The 20215-nt window shown below is 33.7% G+C and overlaps 1 protein-coding gene across 5 annotated transcripts in view; it reads left to right on the top strand.

Moving 5' to 3' along the window:
* The window catches only part of LOC135133886 (semaphorin-1A), a 235366-nt gene that overhangs the window by 142277 nt on the left and 72874 nt on the right, over positions 1 to 20215 (top strand). For all 5 annotated transcript variants that reach the window (XM_064062414.1, XM_064062417.1, XM_064062418.1 and 2 more), the window contains exon 3: positions 9390 to 9489. In XM_064062414.1, the coding sequence (XP_063918484.1) occupies positions 9390 to 9489 (100 nt within the window). The remainder of the gene's footprint in view (positions 1 to 9389; positions 9490 to 20215) is intronic.

Here is a 20215-nt window from a genome sequence, read left to right on the forward strand (position 1 = left end):
AAGAAAATCCGTTGTAAACCTTTTACTTGTTCTCACTTTTCTTTTGTTCGAAATTCTTCAAGTAAAAATTGGCACTCGTTTCCTAATTTAATTAGGAAGGTGTTTTGATGCATATACACATCTCCTTTTAGGAATTCTTTTTATTGTTTGAACCAGAATGTCGAGCTCTTTACAACACAGAACACAGTAAACAGACTAATTATAAATAAAGTAATTTTATATGACAGTGAACCAGTGGCGGCCCGTGAAGTTTTCTTCAGAGGAGGCTCAAATTTGAAAAGCACTACTTTTTACATCTTTATGTGTGGTAATCGTATTACATCATATTTGCAAGTTTCCACACCACCTTGCGGTATTGCAGCGGCGCGTTACCTTTTTGATTTTAGTGGGTGGTTCGCCGACAGCCCTATTATCCCACTTACTAAGTATAAAATAAAAAGTAAATTCTCAAAAAAATAACAAATACATAAATATTCTTAAAAAAAACAAATTAAAATAAATTCGTAGGATTAAAACGAAATAACAAATAAAAATAAAATTCTTTGGTTTCAAAAATTATGCACTACCTACTGCAATTAAAGCTTCTTATAGCAAAGTGGTAATCTACGATTTTTCATGTTGGCAAAGTGATCGATTATATGTTCATAAAATGAATTATTCTCTTTTAATTTGCTTACCAAACGCTTTTCAATTGCAATTAACGATACATTTGATAACCGGTCTTGAGACATTCTATTTCTGTTATATGTTTTTATTCGCTTAAGAGCTGAAAAAGATCTTTCGACGGAAGCAGAAGTTACTGGAATTGATAAAACTAGGCATAAAAGCTTGTATAACTGAGGCAAGCAGTCTGTTAGATTATTTTTATAAATAAATGCTACCATTTCTTGAACTGACGTAGATTCTCCTAGAAGATGTGTATCCGAATAAAGAACAGAAAGTTCATTTTTCAGAGATATTTGATCAAAAGACGAATACTGCTTGGTAAGTTCTTGTAGCAAATTACTAGGAAATTCTTTCGAAAACGTTCCAAAATTCTCATAATTTACCAAATCAAAATACTGTAGAGCCCCGATATCAGCAAACCTGGTCTCAAGTTGAACGATAATGATATCCAAAATTTGTGCATAAATTTGTTTGTAATGTAAATCTTGTCTTTCTAAATTAAATGACGTTTTCCGTTTTTTGTGCTGCGAAGGTCCTGGTTCATTCTCGGTATAGTTTTCATTTGCATCGTCCAAAAATATATTGTATAAGTCATTAAAATGAATTTCATTAGTACGAAAATCTTTCAATTTTTTTATTAATGAGTTAAGTCTATCCTTGGAATAATTAACATCTGTTGATCTGTTTTGCAAAATTTGAAAAATTATATCAGTTTGTTCAAAAATCATTGTAAAAACTTTTAGGTAAAAAATAAAATTTTTATCTAGCAGTAACCGTTTGAGCCCATAAGCTTCTCTCAAAGTTTGATGATCATTTAAAAATTCTTCACTATCGGAAATAAAATCAAAAACCTCAATTAATTTTTGTCTGTGTGAATTAATAGTAAACACAGCTCTGCTTGAAAAATTCCAACGAGTAGGCGCGTTACTTGGCAGCCTATGCTTAACGATTGAATTTAAAACTTCTGATCGTTTGCTTGATTTTGAAAAAAATGATGAAAATCCTGACAGGTTTGAAAAAAATATTCTGACGTCTTTTATACCGTTACAAGCTTTGCTTAATACCAAATTGAGTTTATGGGCATAACAATGTGTGAATAAGGCTTGGGGTGCAATATTTTTTACTTTAGTTTGAAGACTGTTTAAATGTCCTGCCATTACTGCAGCACCGTCATAAGTTTGGGCAATTAATTTATTTTTCAGATCAAACCGATTGAATTCTTTTGTTAATAACTGAAATAAACATTCAGCATTTCTTCCACTACTAACGTCGTAGAACCCAGTAAATCTCTCAACAAGTTCGCCATCTGTAACATATCTTAAAATTACGGATAGTTGGCTTTTACAAGTTAAATCTGTAGTTTCATCTATTTCCCAAGAAAAAAAATCGGCTTTTTGCAGTTCTTCTTCTGTCTTATTTTTAATTACAAAACAGATGCTTTCAATTAAATCGTTTTGAATTGATTTTGAGGTTCCAGTAAAAACTGTAGCTTCATTTAAAAAATTTTGTAACTTTGAGTCGTAGGTTTTTAATAAATCGATCAATTCTTTAAAATTTCCCTTATTATCTGAATCATTTTTTTCGTCATGCCCACGAAAAGAACACTCTTGCGTTGATAGATAAATTATTGCATCGATTAATCTTTTCAAAATTGCCCTATTTTCAACAACTTTCTCGTTATAGTTCTCAATATCCCTCTTATGAGCCGAATCTAAAGTATTGGCAATGTTTTGCTTACCAAGCATTTCTAATTTAATCGAAGAAAATATGTGTTCCTGTGATTTTTCATGCCTTTCTACAGCTCGTGATAAATTTTGTAAATTATTATAGCCGGTTTTGCCCCAAACGGAAGATTTATCACTTGTGAATAATATACAATTCCAGCAGTATAATTTGTTCCTTAAAACCGAAGCCGTTAACCATTTAGTTTTGTTATAATTATTTGCATGAAATGCTCTGTTTTGTTTTCTGCCTGTCATTACCATTAATGGGAGTGATGGTGTTGGTCTCCCCTTTTGTTTTATAGCTATCTTTTTATCATAATCAAAGGTAGTAAATTCATTTTTTAATAGATAATCGACGATATCTGCACAAGAGACTGAATTATTTTGGTTGGTCATTCTCGTTATGTATAAGTAATATTAATATGCCGGTAATACTAGTTGTTTATAACGATCAGAAATTAAACGCAAATAAATGATACAAAAAACACCTTACCAACGTAAAGCCTAAACACCACTGAACAGGGAACGTGCGAAACCACCTCAATGTTTTTCCTGTTTTCACCCGATCGCGCCAATTAATAAGAAAGAGATAAAATTATCCGTACGACTTGATCTGAAAAGAGATGAACTAGCCGGAGGCTAGCGGCCTGAAGCGGCGTTCCGTCCAACGTTTTAGCCAATGCAGTGCAGAATCACCATGCGTCAAGGTTACAGTTTCCATAGTAAGATGCATTTCCATCGGAAGCTAGCCTCTACGGCTGAATCCAAACGCGGAGAGGTGTGAATTATGATTGTAAGGGCGCAAATATAAATTTTTTCGACATTTTAACCTGATATATGATGAAAGTAAATAAAATCAAACAAAATATTCTGAAAAATAACAAATTTCTACAAAAATACAAATTCTTTCATCGAAAAAATTAGAGGAAGCTCAGCTCCAAAAAATAGAGGAGGCTCAGCCTCCCCTGCCTCCTCTGAGGAGCCGCCACTGCAGTGAACCAATTTGCTTTGACTGCGTAGTTAGAGTTCGTACAGGATTTAAGTATTTTCTAAGGTGTGTAAAAAATTAAAATGTAAAACTTACTTTAATAGTGTTGCATTTAACTTTTACATAGGTGTTGAAGTTCTCTTTCTGTCACTCGAAACGTTGCGATCACGTCGATGTAAAATTTCATCGTAGCCGAAAACCTGCCTTAAAGAACCCCTACAATAGTAATTAAATTCTTGCAAATTTCGTGTATTATTTCCATTTATCTCTTTAGGGCGTTTCGTTATTTGTTTAAGCGAATTAAAACTGTTACTTGTTTCCTGTGTGAAAAAGTTCGTTTGTCGCATATGGACCCTGGGATTGTTTTTCCTGAAACGATTGCTCGAAGCGCAATTTGTTATGGTAAAGCGTCAGGGTTTTGGGGATTCGGTAATCAAATCTGGGAGCCTTGTATAGAGAGGACGCGTTCCTGCTGTGCCTTCAGGAGAAAGTGTAGTTGTCGCGGCCCGACTGTTATTTGTCACAATGATTGAAGCAGCTTTCCAGGATATACATGTCCTCAGAGCTATTGCGGCGATTAATCACTCGGGCAATTTCATTTCAGGTTGCCACTTTGCGCTCTCCATTCTACTAAACTTGTCCACGGTTGCCTTTTTGCACCGTTAACTTCTGACGTGCGGCGTCTCATTTGGTCGTGTTATTAAATTGTAGCTGCATATATGTTCACAATTAATGGAGGAGAATCGATTATGTGGGGCGTAAAATGCAACCATCCTCATGAAGAGAGCAAAATTTATCTTCGGGGCACACTGATGACTTGCTGGTCGTTTTTGGCCGCATTTTATAACGACGTAATCAACCGTCATAAATTTCGCTGAGACCATTTCTACACTTTTTACTGTAGGGAGGACGCATACAGCAAAACAAATTTTCCGTCTTAGTTGACACTTAAGAATTGAACCGTTTTATTAAGAACTGAGTAATGGCGGTCGACGATGCTAAATTCCGCGTAAGGAACGAATTCAGAACTTGGTTCTTATTAACAATACAGCAGCGAAAGGTGCGGGTGAAGTACATTTGGTCATTCCCAACGATTGTGGTCGGTTTGCGGGATCCGAAACGGTCAAGAGGTCCATAAATTCTAGATGGTTCTAAATACATCGTCTGCTGTACTGAGATATTACGGCACATATTCAAGAGGCAATCTCGGTTCTTGTCCGACAAGTCATCTTATTCCTATTGCCGTCACATTGAGGTGGTCGTAGCAGCCGCAATTCTCCATCGAGCTTTTTACAATCCTGGATAGCAATCGGATATTTGAAATTTCTCAATATGCTTCTTCTATCACGAAGCACGCTCTTGGCATAGCAATCGTACGTGTTTTATATTCCGTGGGCTTTATAATATTTATGTACCCCATGTTGGCGCTTTTCTTCACCTACTTTCCATCAGATATGCGCTATTGCCTGCCTATTGGATGATTTAAATCGGTGACATTTGAAATATTTGACGTTATTTTTAAAATTATCCCGTGCACAAAGTCAGAAAATATTGCATTAGGGTAATTTTGACGGATTTTATCTCTTTGTATTTGAAATGAATAATTGGCGACATTATTTTATGACAAATTATTAAAATAAAAATTGAATTCTAAAAGGAAAATATCATTTGAAGATGTTAATAAATCTGCTAGAAATTCTGATAAGACACCAATATAGGGACAACAACGGTAACAAAAAATTGTTTATTCACCTCCTTCAAAGTGTCGATCACGTAATCACAAAAAAATATTATTGAAATATGGTAGCATAGCTTATGTTTTACGTTTTTGTATATTCTTGGAGCTGTGTATCCTGAATGTAAAAATAAAAGTACGAACAAATTTATTTTATCGATTGCTGCAGAAACATTTAAATTCATTTCCTTTGGATTCTGTTTAGTTTCATTGTACATATCAAAATGAATGTGCAGCTGCCTTCAGGAAGGTTGCATACAGTTATCTATAGATCATTTTAATTGCACACATGTCTACCATAGTGAACGATTGTTTCTCATGTCTGAAGAAATAATGTATTGGTAGATCATACAATTTCGTCGCGTTCATCTTATACGAAAAAAGTGAAATGTGCAAAGTTGATTATATGTTACTATAAGTATGTCTTAACCAGTACTGGTAAAGGTGGGCTACTAAATGTTTAAATAAAGTTAGTGTAGCACAATGTTGTGTTATTGATCAGTTCATTTTGTGCTTCAATTTTAGGGGTGATTTGTTGTTACTCTCAACTATTGTCATCATTTAATTTGCATCAGGCAATTTTTGCTGTGCGCTACGGGTATTGATTTCATTTCTGTTATTGCGAACTCAGTTGTTATAAATCCGTTGGCCCATTATTTTATTTGTTCAGTTGTAAAATAATTATATCACCACCATCAATCGTCTGCCTGAAACATGTTGAAATTTTCACAGCTTTTATACAAATAGTAACATTTTCTATGCAGCCAATTTGTACATCATTTGCTCTAGCCGTATTTTATTTCTCTTGATAATTTGTCGAGAGCGTTAAATTTCATTTTGCATGTTTTGAGTGTAACATCAATAGTATCAGATGACATCCATTACAGAGAGCGCCTGTCGCAAAGCGTTTCACAGATAAATCAATTCCGCATTATTTAGTGACATTGCATGAAATCTAACCGGTCATTGCACAGCCATCATTGAACTGTACACAGTTGTTTCATTGGCAGGTTTAGTCTGAATTTATTATTGTATTACCAGGTCGTAAATAAACAAAAGCATTAAAGACATGTTTACAACGCAATTAACCACAACTTGACTCGGAGCCACACACTCTGTTGTAAAGGGACTAAATCCGACCATAAAAGAACCGCTCTCCACTTAGCTTTGTTGCTTAATAAAACGTCAAAATATACTATTTGCTTTGGCTAAATAATGATTTTAAATTATCCGGTTTTGTCAAATGATTAGATTTCTATTATTTTTTTCTTCTCGTGCTTTTTTTAATTAAATTTTGATTAAAAAAATGTGTATTTTCTTTTTGCGAAAACGAATTTCTTAACTTTTACTTCGCGTAAGAATTTGACTTGCTCATTTAAACCGTTTCAGATTAGGTTAGTTGGTATATGTCCCCATGTTTTAATCGTATTGAAGGTCACTGGGACCATTACGTTCATCAGTCTAAACCACATCATTACTCACTTGTCGATAATGCCTTTCTATTAATAATAGTTGTTTATGTATTAAGGGTATATTTAGGGAGATTGTGGCAAGAGGGAATGTTTAAAGCCCGACGAAGGAGGGCTTTGAATTTCCCGAGGACCACAATCGACAATTATGCCCGTGGTGTATACAACGCTTTATTCTATTTTAGTTTCTAAAATATTTTTAACGAAATATTGAGTATTTCCGGCAAGATTGTGTGAATTGTGCCGATGCGAATTTTAGTACATAGCTGGCCATTGTTTTGATGTTATTTTGTATACCACGTTGTTCAGTTGTTAAATTAACTCGATTTTCGAAATGCACACTGAAGAAGCGGAAAACGTCGATTCAAAATTTCAACTTTCTTCAAATAGAGCAAATTTTAAAAAGAACAAACTACAGTTTGTCATATTGACATTGTCAGTCTTAGTGAGTCCGTTATTGAACAAAACAATCTGATCTTGTTAGAAACCTTAAAATTTCAAAATTGAAGTTAGTTCCATTCATAAAAATTTTTAATTTTCAACAAATTAGAGAACTACTTAGTTCGTTCTGCTTTTAAGCAGGAATATAGCAGACAGTATATTTATATAAAAGGAGGCGAGATATTTTTACATCCATGCTGGTCCTTCCGTCCACCTTTTTTTCAGTCTCTCTTTTCTTTTGGTCTCGATGGGTTTCCTTTGTAAAAGCTTTTTTTTTTGTCAAAGCGGAGTTTAGTCTTTTTTTGTCTCTCTGATTCGTTAGGATTTTATTATTGATGGTGTTGGTCGCTTTGTGCATAATAGTTCCACGTTTCTACTAGTTGTTCTTCTGTACGCATATTCAGCCACATTACCTCCGAAAATCGATCTTAAATTCCTTGCTTTCTCACGTTAAAGCTTTTCTTCTAATCTCCATTGCTCAGGAGACATTCTTAGCTTGTTAGAATCGGATTTAAAATGCCATTATACAACGCGCAGCTTTTAATATTTTTGCTACAATTTGCTGCGTTTCCTTATATTTTTCTATTATTTGCACTCCTAAGTATGTGAATATATTCACCCCCTTTCAAATATATATCCCTGCTGTTACTTCTTTTTGTTATTAACGTTGTGGTTGTATTACCATCCTGTTGTTTCGTTTCTTCCTTTGCCATATATGTATTTGTATTTTTCTTGATTTATTTCTGCTGCTGTAAGTAGATTAGTTATCGCACTCTTTACTTTTATGTTATACCTTGGTGATCCTTACTAAATACGATTACAGAAAAATTGATGATATATTTCCATTGGCATATATATTATTTTCTGTCTTACCTCCCTAAGTTCAGCTTTGTGATTATATCGAGTGTTTGTGTCGTTCTTGTCTCATGCTTGTGCCACTTGCTTTTTTTTCTTCGTTGAGACCTTCCAGATCCGGTCTTTTATTCTCTTCATTTCGACGTTGTTGGCAATTTTTGGTTTTGAAACGATTCTTGCAGCTTATTTTCACCAAAAAATGGTCAAAATCTGCGGTTGCCCCTCTTATACTTTTGATGTTGGTTATGTTTATTATCCTCCTCTGGAACGTTTTTTCTTACATTTGTGATTGGTATTACGTTTTTTTCTAAAAAACTTAATTTGTTTGATTGTACTTCAATCAATTTTTTATCAAATGTTATTTTTACATATTCAGATAGGGTAGAAAAACTTGGAATACCGCAACATTTTACTGAACAAGTACAGATATTTTTTAAAATTCTATATGTCACATTGCGAATGGATCGAATATCGCTTTTACGTCACGCGCAGATCTCGAGCCACTTCTAGCTTGAAAATTATAAAAGCTTAGAAAGCTTCCGTTTTCACTATCGATCTCCTAGATGTTTTCCTTCTATTTCTTTTATAGAAAGTTCAAATTTGGGTTTACGACCTTTTTGGTGATTGGTTGAAGCGTAGTGAGTGTTTCCTATATTTTAAACCTAACACGGTCCCTGTCTTTGCGATCGAACACCGAAACCCATCAGTTTAGTCACACTTGCCCAAACCCTTAACAATTAGATTTATTCCGGCTGCAACTTTTGAATGAAGTTAATTATTTGCCTCTTCTGCCTTTTGGAATGAAAATCGTGTCGTGGCAGGTGTCCGATGGCATAAATTGTTTCAGTTGTATTTTTTTAGTCCCATGCGCCAGCACCTCACGATCATTAATCACCTGCCCCCCGGCGTTCGTCCCGGAAACTATTGAGTTGCTCCGGAATGAAAAAGCTGAATCTTGCTAACTTGGTAGGTTTTTACAATATAAGTTTACTTAATCCGTAAGAAAATGGAATGACGTTGAAAGAAAGTTTCGAACGATGTGCTGATTCAGCCAGTTACAAGAAGAAACATGAGATATTGGTTCCGGTGCGACAATATCGGCATTGGGTTTTTAGCGTGCTACGTGGTCACACTGTTTTGTCAGGTTGCGGTTTACTGAAATATTTGTGTTTTAATCACGTTATGTGGTGTATGTCGAGGGGTGAGAAAGGACGCACCACGCGTTCATTTAACTTTTGTGTTTAATTAGTATGAATGTAGGCGACCATATTAAAAGGTGGATACATATCAAGGTGATGTTGTCGGATTGAGTTAAGTTTCTAATGGTACGTTTGCGTTAAGTAAACTATCGTGCCTAAATTATAAACCGTTTTTGTTTCAATTAGCTTTTTGACGCGTCGTCGGTTCCGCCTGTTTATGTATGGAAGGTGTGTTTAGTTTTTGTTGAGTTTCTGCTCCAGTTCGTTGACGATTCGCTAGTGAGAAACTCATGAATGTTTTGTTGTCCACAGGAGCGGAAGACGACGTGCACCACTTCGTGGGGAACGATACTCGCACCGACTACTTCCGGTTGATGCTGCGAGATGGAGACTCACTCCTTGTGGGAGGAAGGTAAGTGGAAACATGGCGCACCCACCCGCCGGATATTGTTCCTTGATGGTCTCGTGCCACTTTGATGTTTGTTCTTAATGACTTTGACCACACGACTGGAATTTATTGGAAACCTTTTACTGCCGCTGTCTGCGTTCTTTTCGCGGTAAACTTGCGCTTTGGTTTTGCAACCTTTCGACGTTACGGTCAGTTTACTAGTTTCAACACAGTTACCACATCAAGATAGAAATGAGCAAAAAGAATTCGACGCAAGGTAGCAGAACATTACAAATTATACGATTTCCTTAACCTTTTCGGCAGTATGGGCCATATAGACCAGATTTGTCTTCAATTATCCACGCTTCAGACAATTCGGGTGTGCGAAATGTGTCTGGTACAGCGATAATAGTGTCCAATACATATACCAAGAGAGAAACGTAGGTCTTTTAATCCTGAGTGTTCAGTTTAGTGTCAGAAATGAACTCAAGAGTAATCACATAAGGGATTAAAAGATACTTTAAGTCTGTGGTATAAACACATTTCAAATCATGTAATTTACAAATGGATGACTTTGGTAACATCATGATTTATTTAAAAATACTTAGTAGGTAGATAAATTAAACTACAGTAAAGTTAAACGTTAGTTTTGAAATACTTTTTGTTTCATTGCGCACCCGTGTGTGTTTAATTATAAACAATTTGGAAACATGTATTTGATCATTCGGTTCACTTTACTAACACGATACGCTATGCACGCACACCCGTGAAACTAAAAGCATGATAAAAGGTCGACGCGTTAACGTTTTCTTGTACAGAAAAGAACTGAATACACTACTGATTATATCCTCTCTGTTATACTTTCCACTCTCACTCGCTTTCCACTACAACAACGGGAAAAGCGAAGGAAGAATCGGCATCTGCATTAACCATTCTGTCAATCTTCTGGAATTTTGTTAATTTCCTTCACAATTTTTATCGATTCTGTGGTTAATCTCAAAAATATGTTGCCCAATAGTGGATTTTTCAAGTCTGACAGATTTGAGATGAGCGACATGCTCTTTTAATCAACTAATTATAAGCGTTTTAATTTGCACAGGATGTCGTTGATTACTGATTAGATCTTTATAATTAATTTCATAAATGCTCGTTGTTTTATTGGCTCCTAGTTTATCTTTCAGTATATGGACGTTGGGATTGGTTCTTTGGTCTCCCGAATTTTGTTTCTAACTCTTTGGTGATTTAACTCTTATTTACATCATTCAGAAACCAATTTCTACTTCCCGAGCGTAAACAAGTATTGCAATAGTATCCATCTGGCGAATGGCTAGTTTCATGTTTTCTCGTTATTTCATGACCCCCGTTTTCGTCTGTCTATCTGTTTGTCTGTCTGTCTGTCAGTTGATGAAGCGTCGTGCTAATGCTCATCAGTCACTTTTTTCGTTACGGTAACTGATATTGTCAATATTTTTTAACTTGTTTAAGTTATCTTAAAAAATTAAAATTTTGCAAAATGGAATTTTCTAAGTTTTCGAAGATGTCGGACTTTTCTTATCTCTAAATAACCGTAGACCATTTTTTTTTAAATTCAAACTTAATAAATATCCTCATTTACCATATTTGCGTCCAATTTGGAAGTTCTAGGTACACCTTTCTTCATTTTGAAAGAAATAATGAGCTCTAACTGTGGGAAAAACATAGGTATTTCTCTCCCTTCATGTTATCGACGTCGAATAAAAAGTGTTAGCAAGCCTGGTAATATTTAAAATCGATTACAATAAAGGTTAATATCTGTTTTAATTTTACTGTGTAGACAATAAAACGTCAAAATTTTTCCACTCAGTTCCTCGAAAAATGATGTTTTTATTATTATTATTATTATTATTATTTGGTAAATATCGCGTGTTACCTTTTATTTTCAATATTTAACTCGTACTAAAAAAAAATAAATCGAATCACTTCACAGATTGTAACAGATTCAAGTACAGCTTATGAAATATTTAGTAAAATTTGTCTATGCATATCTACTCCAGCTTGTTAACATTTTACCAACTTTTAACCTAGCCTCAGAAGTTCAGAGGAATTAATTTGATAATTTCAAGTAACCTGTCTAATAAATTGCTAGCCAGACAGAAAACGAGAAGCCTACATTTTCATATTCTAGGATTTCTGTTATATTACACAAGACTCGTATCCCTCAAGGAGTAAAAAAGTAAGATGACGTAAAAATTGTTGCGAAGGATATAAATGATTTTATAGCAGAACCTGTGAACCATTTAAGAAATCCTAAAATTTACATTTAATCAATTTTTATTTGTCTGGATCGATTGTGTAGCATTCGCTTTTTACACGACTTTTTATTTATTCAAGAAGTTATAAAGTGACGGTCAAAGGTCCCAAACTCAAAGTTATCTAATATGCGAGGAATGTTACCTGCAGAAGTTTAGCGGTTGGGCGCATTATTTTACGAATTATTGATTAAAGTGAAATTCATACATTTGGCTGCCACCACCGTTTTATCCTCTCGCTGCTAAACTATTCTGCAAAGCATCTTAAATTTTCGCAAATTACTTGTAGTCATCGATTTTACAATGTTGATCCTTGAAACTAGAGGAGTTCACGATTGAATGAATTGCCTTGTTAGGAACTTCCGGCCCCTTTTATTCTAGAAATATTCAAATAATGTTACACGGAGATCTACAAGATTTGCGAGCAAATTTCCTACCAGCGCCGCCATAAATTGTTTGTAGCGTCAGAAGAGAAACTTAAATGTTGCGGCGCCGATGCCCTTATTTTCATTCTCTACCTAACTTTAAAATTTATTCCTTTGCTGATCTAAAAAATAGCAATAAAATAGATGTTATTGGTTAAGGTGTGGCAAACTTTGTGGTCCAAGTGGAATTATAACTTCAATTTTTGTATATAATAAGAATAATCAATTACTCCTATTATAAGTATAAATTCAATGAAAGTTTAATGCGACAGTCTTATTTTTTTAAACGATATGGAAAGTCCTAACAGCATTTTAAGACAGCTTGAAAAAATTTTTTGTAACGATTAAATTAATAACTGTTGCATTATTCTACATTTTAGCAGAAAATTAGTGTAAGCCAACAAAATGACGGCAACAGGAAAAATATAGCATATGCTCATTTTATGTTCATTTCAGTTGTAAACTTCACCTTACACTCATACTTCTTTCATATTCGCGAAAAATGGGTATCATTTCCGTTGTCAATATATTCAACAGTATTACTGTAACTGTAAAAAAAGTAGGTATAGGTCTGTAACTGTATGTAATGAAATATCTAAAATTTTTGATGTACCTTATACCGCAGACATCTCGAATGTTTTCATAATGACAATTCATAATATTACCGAACAAAGTTTACCATTTAGGTTGCACGAAATATACGTAGCTTTGTAACTTCAATTAGTTTACGTGATCAATTGAATCACTTGACCAATAACTTGTGGATTGATTTTCGATTACTCATTTAAAAATAACTAGACTGGTATTGTTGATGATTCACGAGTCCTATTTAGGATAATATTTACATAAAATTACAGGTTAAATTGCCAACGTTTATATAAATCGTTGGCATTCAACCTGTATTTTAGATTTAAATATTGCCTTAGAATTTATGTATCGTTGACAAAATATTAATATCTAATGGACTTCATTGATACCAAAAATAACTTAATAAGAGAATGTCTAAAACATTCAACGTTCATGATTATTAAAGCTATTAATTTTTGTTCAACGATATTTCAACCGTTAAGAGTAAACTCAATATTGAGATTATCAAATTTTAAGTATGAGTTTTTCTGGGTCTGCCTGCTACGCCCCCTTTTAAATAATAACTTCATGGTTACTTTACAGTTTGATTTTAAACACACAAATCAATAAAAATGTATTCTACATCGCTGTTTAGACGCTGTATGCAAAAAAAATAGGAAAGCGCTGTCTTGATCGTTCTACATTTATTTAGAGAATGTTCCTTAATACGAATTTGATGATGATCATCCCGACGTTTTTATATTCTTTTTTCCAGCTGCCTTGGTCTATTTTAGTAAAATTTATTTCTTCACTTTTAAGCCAGATCACTATCTGTCTTGTTTTAATGTTGAAATATGTAAAAGAATTGAATTTGCGGCACACCCTGATGATGCCCACCTAGTGGAGCGCCCACTTTGCTTTACTCATGAAAATCAACGGTCTAGGAGGAATGCCTACACATTTCGGTGAGGTACAGAGGAAAACATTGTTTGATCGGAGATAAATCGTGTCATTATGCGACACATTCGCTCCTCCTCTTAAGCCTTTGTGATGCTCAGCAAGGAGTAACAATGGTGCCATCATGTTTGTCTCGGTTCATGTAATTTTGCTTTGAGTGGCTGTGGGTTTCGTTTTATTCATTAGATCAAGACGACCATAGCTATTTATAACAGGAGAACTCGTAACATGGCATTGACCCATATTAAACTTCTGTAGCCGTTCTTAATAAGAAATTATTTGTTTCTTTGAATTCAAGGAATCTCAAGAGTGAAAGCTACGACTTTCTTATTATTAAATTTTCGTTTTTGGGAGTGTAATGTTTTTTTGTCATATATTGTGCGAATTTATCCGTTACTTTGTGTACAGTTCTTGTTAAAGACAATTTATAGTTCTCTTATCAACTTATGAGTTATGAGTAACTTAACATACACGTATCTGTATTGTCTGCTAATGACTTGTAAGAGTACTTTACTTACAACTGAACCAGAAAGTAACTTTAGAAGTTTTCTAACTCACCTAGGACGAATACAAGCACGCCATTAAAGTCGGTAAAATTGACTGAGGGAAAACTTATCGATTTCTCCGTAGACAGTGGTTTACAAGGCAGTTTCACAGTCTTGTGCACTATGACACGGTAATAAATCAGGTGTGTTTGCTTGGGTGGTGTTTTTTCTAGAGACGTTAAGCCCGTAGTAAGTCGTATAGTGAAGACGTGGGCGACCCTTGGGAGCGGGTGTTAGTTAGGCGGTATATGTGTAAATTATCACAATCACCAAAACACATTCGTGCACTTACAGTTTATGGTGGCCTCGAGTGTGTGAAATGTATTTAAGCGTAAAGCAAGGAGGTATCTTGTTATCAGAGGACATTAAGTAAAGGAATGAAGATTTAGTCGGGCACTCTGAGATCCCATAACGCCTTATAATCCACCTGAGCATTAATATCCATACGCGTATGTGGCTCTGCGTTTATCTACATAACTTTAGACTTTGTGTACTGTTCTCTGACCCTTTTGTGTTACAAACGATTGCAATTAGTTACAGCTTTTGCAACTGTTGGCTTAGCTTTGTTTGAGCTAAACCGTTGCTGCAGCAGTTGCAACAACTCATTCAACTTATATCGGAAATTAAGAAACGGAATTACCCTTATTCGTTTCTTGAAATTGACAAATATATATATTTTTGTTTTTTATTCTTTATATTATTTTTAATTTAGGCTGAATTATTTAATGTCACACTGTTGTTGATATTTTATTACATACCTAATAAATTTTAATAAAGTCTTCACAAAAACCAAATAATAACAAACAATATCAAACTAATAATTTAAATAAAAAAGTGACCGGTATTAAAGTTGACATTGGATACCGAAGATTCGGGAAATGATAACCGGTTCCGAATGTGATATTTTTTAATCGATTAAAACCAATCGGACCACACCGAAAGCCCCTAGTAATTTACAGCTGACAAATTGGCACGTTCAAAATTATGACAAATATATTTTTTCAGTGTAACCGACCGACAGTTAAATTACTCGAATGATCTAACAGCATGTGCAGTTTCCAACTAAGTCATTTGATTTAAATTATTCATGTTTTTTTTTATTTTTTCTTCGAATTATGAAAATAAACACTCCTATAACTCAAATTATGACCTTTTTAGAATGAATTCAAAATAAATTGAACACTGACTAGAATTAAATATTTCCTACAAACTAATCCGACGAGCGGATACTTTAATGTTTTCACAAGGTTTCAACTACAAGAGTATAAAAAAGGCCTTCTTTTTCTGTTTGTCAGTCGTCCCTCGTTTGTGTTGCTTTTACTATTGGATTGATTGTTGTCAAGCTTATTTGTATGTTAAATGCTAACCAAAAGTTCTGATCATCCTATGCAACAATTTGAGGACAATTAGAAATTTTGTAAAAAAATGGTGTTTAAATTTTATAAGTAACATACTCTTAAACTTGTGGTTTATAAATCCGCTTCCATTTTTTGCAACTTTTATGTGGGTTATCATAAAAAAAAATTAATTTACAAAATAAAATTTTATAATTTTTCGGACAAACTTACACCAATATTATTGTTTTTTTTTACTCTTTTTTTTCAAACCTTGGTTTCAGTATAAAATGTGATATATACGAATAGCAACTTTAAAGTGAGATTCAATTATGCCTTGTGCTGGGTTTTATCAAAATTTAATTAAAATTTTTGTTATTTTGCTTTAGTCTCAACTATATTTCTTAAAGAATTTTTTCCACAAAAAATACTAAACGTGCTAATAAAATGCATTTATGGTAGCATCACAATCCTTTTTGATTTGATTAGTTATTAAAGAAGAAAAATTAATATTTAACTAAAACGTTTTTGTAAATGTGTAAATCGATATTTATGTGCTCAACTACCAGTAAAATTGTGTTGCAATAGAAAGTTTAAGCATTAGCACCTGAATTTGCTTAACTTTGAGGAAAGTCAAATACAAGCCTTAATTCATGGTGTAATAAGGAAAACTAAGCAAGTTTCGTTTGCAATGCACTAACCGTGGAGACAGTTTGAAGTATGTACAGTGAAATTATTAGCACTAAATTTACGAAAGAGCTACTGCAGAATAGAATAACTTACACATTAGCACCTTGCGATTAGTTACAATCTAACTTGTCTAAACATGGTAGTAGGACGTTATTCCCATGATGATTTTATTTTCTCCTGTTGACACATGTCTATGATTGATATGAAAAGATAGAAAGGAGATACTCTATGAATAAGCATATTTTATGCGTTGTGTATCAGGAAAGCATTCGTTCTTCTCCTGAAAAATTAACTATACGATTAATAATCAAAGATACTGCACCCTATAGCTTTTGAAAGAAATAACTTGTGCTTCGAACTACGATAGTTTTGTCCCATTACTTTTTTTTATATACGAATTAATGGACTTATTTTGACGTAATGGAAGATTTAATTTAAAGGTTAAGATAACAATGGCGTAGGGTAGACCAGGGCACTATGAGCCATAAAAATTTAAAGTCTGAAAACTACTTTTTCGAATAATATTTTGTATCTGATTTTTTATATGCCAGTAATGTAAAGTATAAAGATTAATATGCGATACTTTATATTTGCTTGATTCTTTATAGTTTTCATTAATTATAAAATACTCTTTCTGTACGAAACAACCCAAGGTGCCAACGAATACGAATTAATGGACTTGGTTTTGACGTAATGGATAATTTAATTTAAGGATTAAGATATTTGCACAATGGCGTACCTAAATGTTTAAAAATTAAATGGACTCAGAAGAATTACATGTTAACGTAAACTGCACGTTTGTCATAAAAACCTGGCATTTTGTTTTAAGTGGGATATTTTGCAATACCTTCCAGCCTTTTTGTGTTGGGTTTAATTTAAAATATTAATAGGTCGAAAGGAATATCGAAATTTTTCCCTGTTTTAATAATAATTAAAATATGTTAAATGTCATCCTTTCGCTCTTTTTGGTAATTACTAATTTGTGTTATTACATGATATCTCGTTACTATAGGAACCCTTTCTTGTACGTAATTATTATCGCTTTGTTAGTGTTACTCAGAAATAGCAGTTTAGACACAACTGTTAATTTTCATTGTCTGTATTTGGATTGCATGATTTCTATTTTTTTTTTGCATAAAAAATTAATAATATAATTATAATACATAATGTTCACAATCACCATTTTATTTTTTTAAAGTCTCAAAAGCAAACCCGACACTATTATTTCAAGAAAAAAATATACAATAAAAATGAATTATACAAACAACTAGTTAAATCCTTTTGTGTCATTAATCAATAAATACAAGTTACATTTCACTAAAATGTTGTGCTACTAAATGACACTTCTCTCAAAGTAAATCAACGTATAATTTTATAACTTTGCTAAATAAGCAGCCGCCTCTGGTTATTATCCCTGTTACATACGACAGTACGAGAAAAACTTCTGCGGCTTTCATGTTCCGGAGAATTATGTGGCGGATAATTCCAGCAAAACGGTAAAAATTTCTAATCGTAAGTTTTATTTGGTTCTGACGTAGATTTATTTATAGTGAAAAAAGTTTTGAACACGTATCTATCATTTGTAACAACTTTCAAGACAACACGACATGGGGTAGCTTCGCAAAAACCTTTAAATACTTGATGCGGCAGAAGTTTTCTGTAATCGAAACGTTATTAGTTTGGCAGCTCTAGCTTACATGTCCTGTTTTTTAATGTAACAGCTAAGCTTTCCGCATTACAATTTGCTCAAATTAGGAAGGTAGTTTACGATTGAAACACGTTTATTGTTATTGAATTGTGGACAAATGTTACTGGTTTTTTACAGTCATCGAGCACGGCCATTAATAACATGGTCACAGTAATAATAAAGGACGATTATGGAATTATAGTAATTATTTCTAGAATTTATTGCAAAAGGTGTTGATGTCTTAATTTCCTGAGCCATTTTTTTTTATTAATAGGTTTAAATATAATGTTTTTTAAGTACTTACTTATAAAAGAAGGAAATTACGGTATAATAAAGTCCAAATGAAAATTGTATTGATATATTTTTACGAGGTTTAGGAGTTTTGATCAAATGGTTCAGTAAAATTTTTATTCTTTTCATGACGCAGTGGTCATCCAGAAAATTACACTTTCGAGGATTTGGACTCATTATTTGCTACTGCATCATATAACGATGCATATCTATGTTTGAAATTAAGTCAGCAGACTTCGCTGTATAATTGCTTTAGTTGTTCGGGGAAATTCCCGTAATTTCATGGAGAGCTATAATTTCAACTGGAACTCTATTTAGATTACAAAGCGCCCATCTTCTTTTAATCTCACTCCACTTTATAAATAGTTAAATTCCTAATCAATTTCAAATAGAAATGTATCTATACCATAACATGTATGAGTTTCGGCGTATAGGGCCTGATAATAATTTTTCCGTGTTACAAATAGGACATAATGTCTTAGTAGTGAGTGATATTCTTAATATAAGTACACAATTTGACAACAATCGGTCCAGTAGTTTCGGAGATTATCTGTCCAATAAAAATCCGGACAGACGGCAGACAGACAGACGGACAGAAACAGTAGAGAGAAAAATAAAGAGTCGGTCGACGGAGTCGATTACAATAAGTAGATACAATAGATTTTTCTAATAACTTGATGCTTGAAATAGGTGAGTTCGGCAAAAACTACCAAAATAAAATGGCAGAAATTAAAAATTCTGGTGAATTTATCGTTGCTTTACATAATTAAGACAATAAAACTCACTTCACTGCCTACAGTTTTCTTGTGGTGCATACAATGTGAATATAACGTGGCGAAGTAGTTACTAAAGTTCTGTTTAATTTCCTGCTGCTGTGCAGAAAAGTACAATAACCCTCGCACTTCAGTAATTCTAAAAATAATAATTTTGTGGCAGTTATAATTCGTCGTATTTGTGGTGCGGTGCGAAGTAATTGAGATAAATTAAATAAGTAAACATAAAGATGCGGGCTTGAGATGTTAATTAGTTCAAAATGTTCTTCTCCTAAATACTTCCTTGCTGAGAACAGACAGAACCATATCCTTATAAAATAAATAAAATTGTTTCTTTCTGTCGTATTTCAGCGTCCCTATTTTTGTGTTGTAAGCTGCAGTTTCCGTATGCTTCAGCAATTTGTTTAGCGCTCCTTTTTTTCACAAGTTAGCAGCTTTTTGTAATGTACCTAGGAAGTTTTTAATTACTGCTTTATTAATTATTCCACGCTGGATTGAAATAAATCTTTGTGACCGGGATGGCCGGAGAGTTGCGGTTTTTTTTGCGAAAACGTGCCTGGAAGTTGAGAAAATTTCTTGGTTGGGTGCTCGTTAGCGCAGGTCGCGTCTCCGTATATCAGTAGCTGCAATAAAATAAATTTGCGAATTAAGCAGGCGCCGTCGGTGTAATAACTTCTTTAGCTTTATATTTATGTGTAAAATAAAACTAATTTTCATTTTTCGAAAAAGAAAGAGTCTGATATTCGAAGACGTCACATAAATTTCATTGGCGTTGGTTTTTCTAAGACCCACTGGTCGTATATCGTATCACATGAATCTATCTCAGTGTCGCGGTGAGGCTGTGCTTAGGGGCAATATATCAGTCCGCCTCAAACTCAGAAATATCCGCAAAAACTAGTGCGCAAAAATATCATCGAGCAACGCCATGTGCTGCAGAAAGCGCTCCGCAAAAAATTACATTTTAGGTTTTATGCGGCACGAAAATGATTTAGAACGATAACGTGTTTGAAATCGGTTTAGGGGTTTTCAAATAAAATATACTGTTGAGATTTTAACGACTCGATAAACTTCGTCGAAAGGGATAGAAACGACTTTTCACTATAGATAAAATGTATGGGTAGTGAGAACGGCTTAACTTGCAGGTAATTTTGTTGAATAAATCAAGCAATCAACTTTATTTTTACACTCGATTT

This window comes from Zophobas morio, unplaced genomic scaffold (genome assembly GCF_036711695.1).
Source record: "Zophobas morio isolate AGI-343-1 ecotype UQ-CSIRO unplaced genomic scaffold, CSIRO_AGI_Zmor_V1 ptg000023l, whole genome shotgun sequence".
Taxonomy (NCBI): Eukaryota; Metazoa; Arthropoda; class Insecta; order Coleoptera; family Tenebrionidae; genus Zophobas; species Zophobas morio.